General features: G+C 35.7%; 1 protein-coding gene across 1 annotated transcript; it reads left to right on the top strand.

The window, feature by feature from the left end:
- Positions 1-242: 242 nt before the first annotated feature.
- On the top strand, positions 243-5,116 carry LOC136272001 (uncharacterized). Its single transcript, XM_066072655.1, has 3 exons — positions 243-486; positions 3,618-4,892; positions 5,044-5,116. Exons 1-3 carry the CDS (start codon positions 407-409, stop codon positions 5,114-5,116), a joined length of 1,428 nt encoding a protein of 475 aa, XP_065928727.1. The 5' UTR covers positions 243-406.
- The last annotated feature ends 217 nt before the right edge of the window (positions 5,117-5,333 follow it).

The raw sequence follows: 5,333 nt of genomic DNA, 5'->3' as shown, positions 1-5,333 counted from the left end.
AATCCCTGGGTTACTGGTGAAGGTATTTCTAAAAACTAAATCTATTGTCCTTTCTTGATCTATTAATACCTTGCATCACAGGGGCTCGTCACGAAGTTTTTTCAACCTTCTATATATACCACCTCTATACTATAAAATACACAAGGGAGGAATCAAAACTCGAAAAAATCGCTACCTCTCGATTTCGGTCGCCTCGTTTTAATTTTTCTCGGACGTTAATCCTTGCACTCTAGGTATCAATAGATCGGGAAAGAATCATACATTTTAGAAATACCTGCGAAATTTATGCCTCGGCAGCAATTTTAGAAGTTTTCACGCATTTTCTACCAGTTTACGCTCCGGTGACACTTTCTTCGATCAGCTACCGCGCACCAAATTTATCCGTGCGCTCTCATTGGTCAATTTAATGTTGATCAAGATAACTCGTACGAGGACTGTATTTTGGAGGGATATTCAAACAATGAGTGAAGAAGTTCTTATAACATGGTGAGTATTGAGTATATGTATAAGATTTTATAATGTATCAAGACCTTGGAGTTTTGGTAGGACGTTACTATGTATTTCTTGCATCAAAGCAAGTAAAATAAGAAACTGGTTCAAGAGTAAAATATGCATTGATTGAAATAGACAGTCCTAATTTATTAAGTTACATTGCTGTTTGACAATGGGAGGGACAACTACCTAATGTCCAAGCTATTATATATGGTCCTAGTATCATCATTTATATTAAAAAACCAAACAACTATTACATATTTATTTTACCTCTTGCATCGATATTTCTGCACTTTGCACCATTACCCATCATTCCCTACATGTCCATCTTCTTACATTGTGGGCATATCCAGTCATCATTTTCCAATTCAGGGTCATTTATGTCAATAAAAAGGCAGGTAAAATGATGCCACGTGTCACATAACTCACAACATACAGCGTCAGTAATGCAATCGTTCTCACAAATACCACATGGCCATTTTACTGTTTTAGCTTTCTTCCGAATTGATTTTCCCTTTGCTTTTGATCGGATTTTCTTTGAATGTGGTAAGGATTTTTCTTTGGGTTTGTCTGGTGCTTGAATAGTTCCAGCTGGTGTAGAAGATGGTGAACACGCTGAGGTGGTAGGCTCCTCTTCTACATCCTCATCACTATCATCCAATGAAGATGGACCATGACAAGATTCAGACACTCTTGGATTTTTCAAGGCTTTCTTCTGGACTGATTTTCCTGTAGATTTTGATCGGATTTTCTTCGAATGTGTTAAGGATTTTTCTTCTGGTTTGTCTGGTGCTTGAATATTTTCATCTGGTGTACTAGAAGTTTGAGAACATACTGAGGTGGTAGGCTCCTCTTCTACATCCTCAACACTATTATCCAATGAAGATGGACCATGACAAGGTTCAAACACTTTTGGATTTTTCATTTTTTCACATCCCAGTATAGTGTTCCTTAAGATATTTGATAGTGTGGGTTTTGTTTTAAATTTAGAACTTTGAATACCATAAGCCTTGCATAACAAAACCAGGTCCCTCTTTTGTAATAGACTGCCAATAGAAAATGACTGGTCAGATTCAAACAGACTTTGAAGATACCTATGCGTGGACATTTTTCCAGCTGAGTTATCTGAAATACACTTTTCAATGGACCATGTTTTTTCGGAACCAAATGATTTGCTCTTTTTCTGCATGACTTGTTTTCTGTGAGCTTTTTCCTTTTCTGCTGCAAAGCGTTGATTACATTCCCGTATAAATTGATTTGAAGACATTTTTAAATATTTTGACAAAATTTCATGAAAAAGACTTGATATGATGTTGAAGTTTTCATTCTCAGTGAACATTAATTGACTCAGACTTGCTAATTTCAGCTGAAATAAAGGAATAAATGTTACTGGTGTATAAAGTTAGGTTATTAAGTGTTTCAAGATCTCGTCCATTTCAATAAAAAATTCAAAACATGCATTTTCAATAAGAGAAGTAATCTCTTTTGACTTTTCAAATATTTCCTCTTCTGACACTACGAGCTCCTCCAAAAATCTTATCTCTTTATCGATTAAATTTACCTTTCCTTGATTATTCTTTTTGTACAAATTTCTTTTATTTTCTCTTGTTGTTTTTTAACGAGGCAACACACCAACCTGCGATGTATCTAATCTTAGCTCTCTCGGCATTTGATGATTTAAATTGTTTACCCTCTGCAATGGAATCTTTGGTCTTCTGAATAATTTCCCTAGTTCTCTCTTGTATAACTCTCTTCCTTAATTCTTCAACAATACTGTAAGCAGCTCTGAAGTGTCTGCTGGTAATGTCAATTCTACTAAACATCTTCGCAACAAGAATTTTGTAAACTTCTGTGCCAATGAACTGTGTCACAGCCTTGTGAAAATTTATGATGTGTCTGTTCTCCACACGCTCGTTTTCATTTGGTAAAATTTTCTGACATTCATTTAGCATTACACTCCACAATTCTTTACTAAATGTAAAAGTTGCATCAATGTTCATGAGAAGATATTGAAGATCTTCATTGAGATGCACCTGATTTTGTGTTACCGGGCTTTTATACATCCATAACTCAATGAAAGAGGCTAACTCCAAATCGGTGGGCAATTCAGTCATTTCACCTAACTGAACATCAGCATCACTTGTATTGGTTATTATGTTCATAATCTCTTCATCGCCTTATTCATCAAATGGGTCTGAATCTGATGAATCATAAGTTAATTCACATTCTCTTGGAATGTTAATGCTTGAAATATTAGAAATCTCTTTTTTACAACAATTTTTTCCCGGCAGAACTGATTCGCGTTCAGAAGAATAAAATTGGTCTATACAAACTGGTTGTTTTCGTAAATGACATTTTCCATAATTGAGCACCCTTAACCCCTCTACAGACACTGCTCTTCCAATAGCTACTCCCAGCTGACCTGGAAAATTCATGTTGCAACAGTCTACTTCAAGATGCTCCAATGTCATTCCCTGAGCCTTGTGTACAGTGAAAGCATAAGCTAGCTTCAATGGAATTTGTTTTCGTGAAGCAACTTCACGTTTTAAATTTATGTCATACACTGTGAATAAATGTTTTCTTACAGTTACGGTGGACTTTATAGATTCGAAGAAAACCGTAACGGAATCCTTTGTGAAATCTTTAACTTTCCCTCTGCTACCATTTACTAAGTTATCTGTCAAATTGACCATCAGAAAAACTTTGGCATTCAACTTAAGAAACAATGTTGAGGGAGCTTCACAGGACCGGAGTTGTTTGGTATCCCCATCATCGGCACTTCTGAACTCAACCATTTCTCCTATAAATGTTTAAAAAAGAAAATAAGTTAAAAGTGTTTGGGTATTTGAAATTGTCATCATCACTCAAAATTATATCATATTCCTACCCATGCAGTTTATTACCCTACATTACCTTATATTAGCACTTATAAGGTAAATATTTTAGCATTAATTACCCTACTTTACCTTATATTACCCTGCATTAAAAGTGAGATTGTGAAATAATGAAATTTATTAAATAGAAAATTTTTTTAATTGACTGTTATACATTGTCAAAAATACAGTTAAAATGTTTTCAAAGATTTATATATCATTATTTACAATTTTGTGTCATTTCATGTCTAGGTTAATGACCACACTGAGAGAAAGCAACACTGGCAGTGTCCTGAGAGCATCACAGATATCTGATAGGTATAGAACTATCTACAATGCTAGCATCGACCTAGTGAAATTGGGCCGCCTTATAAGGAGACTTTTTCCAAATATTTCAACAAGTCATCCAAGAAACAAAGTAACTGGAAAGCAAGAAACAGCATATGTGAATTTAGAACTTCAAGATGACTGTGTCCAAACTCCATTTGACTTGACAGACATATCTAAGCATATTCCATCTTCATGTCATGTACAGTCACATTTACAAAACTACGTTACCATAGGTATTCCTACAGAAATTATTGTAAATGGGAATGTTTTGTTTAAAAGAATTACTATCAAGGATTCAACATATAATCTATCCATCCGAGGGAAAGACATCAATCTTAAAGATATTGGAGTGGACAGCACATTCATCAATACGGAAGAGTGTTTGAGGAAAACTTTTGAAATTGTGAATAAAATAAAAGTGTGCACTGGAGTAACAATAACAGATGTGGATCACTTGTACATAGATATTAACAAAAAGACAGTAATAAAGGAGTTCATCAGTATATCTGGAGATGAGAACACCTCTGTGACAAAACTTAGATATGTTAACTGTGATCAAACATTGAAGTGGGGGTCTTCTACAGAGGCGTGTCGAACATGCCAGAAAAAAATCACAATAAACAAGGAATTGCAAAGTATTTGCGATGAAAGTCTGGATGATGAGGTAAATGAGGATAATGATGGTGATTCAATACCTCTAAGTAAAAAAGACCAGAAAGACCTAACAGAAATATTTGAAAGTGTTTTTCCTGGAGCATCAACCGAAATGAAAACTTTATTGCAAAGTCAAGCACAAGCATTGAAGTGTAAAAACAGAAAGTCCATTAGATGGGACAAACAAATTTTGAGTTTGTGCTTATCAATGTGGATAAGAAGTCCAGCAAACTACCAGCAGCTCAGAGAGAGTAATTTTCTTATTCTGCTGAGAAAATACAAAAATGAAGTGCCCCAAAAATCTGGAATTAATGATGAAATTCTCCACTGGATGTACTCAGCATCCAAAGAACAAAACCTGGAGGAAAATGGATATTCAGGTGGATTGGTGCATGATGAGACCAAGATACAGGAAGGTCTAGTACTCAGCATGAAAGGAGGCTATCCAAACCTGATTGGATGGGTTGACACAGGGGAGGAGAATATGCATGCTACTGTTTTAAAAAAGAATGCATTGCAGGCGAGCCTGGCAACCCACGTTCTGCAAATAGTTTTTATTGGTTACACTGGATTTCGATTTCCTGTGTGCCATTATCCAACGAAGGGTGTTAGTGCATCTGAGCTTCATACAATTCTATGGTCTGTAATAAAAATGCTCTATGATTGGGGATTTTATGTGGACTTTATCATTCAGGATGGAGGTCAGGAAAACAGACAGTTCATTAAATCCAACTTCAGTGGAGACCCACTTCAACATAACTATGTAAGTCCCAATTTAGTGGATCCAAGCAGAGAGGTTGCCCATATTCAGGATTTCTCACACTATATCAAAAAGATTCGAAACAGTATCCTCAGTAGTGGGCATAAAAAACAGTGTAAAAGACTTCTGCAGAAGGATGGACAGGAGATAATATGGGACCATTGGAAATCTGCAGTTCAATGGGATCGAGATGTGAATACTCGCCCAATCTGTCACAAAATCAC

The sequence above is a fragment of the Magallana gigas genome, chromosome 10, assembly GCF_963853765.1.
Source record: "Magallana gigas chromosome 10, xbMagGiga1.1, whole genome shotgun sequence".
In the NCBI taxonomy this organism is placed as follows: Eukaryota; Metazoa; Mollusca; class Bivalvia; order Ostreida; family Ostreidae; genus Magallana; species Magallana gigas.
The sequence above is the reverse complement of the archived record's forward strand: the minus strand, read 5'-3'. Positions and strand labels throughout refer to the sequence as shown.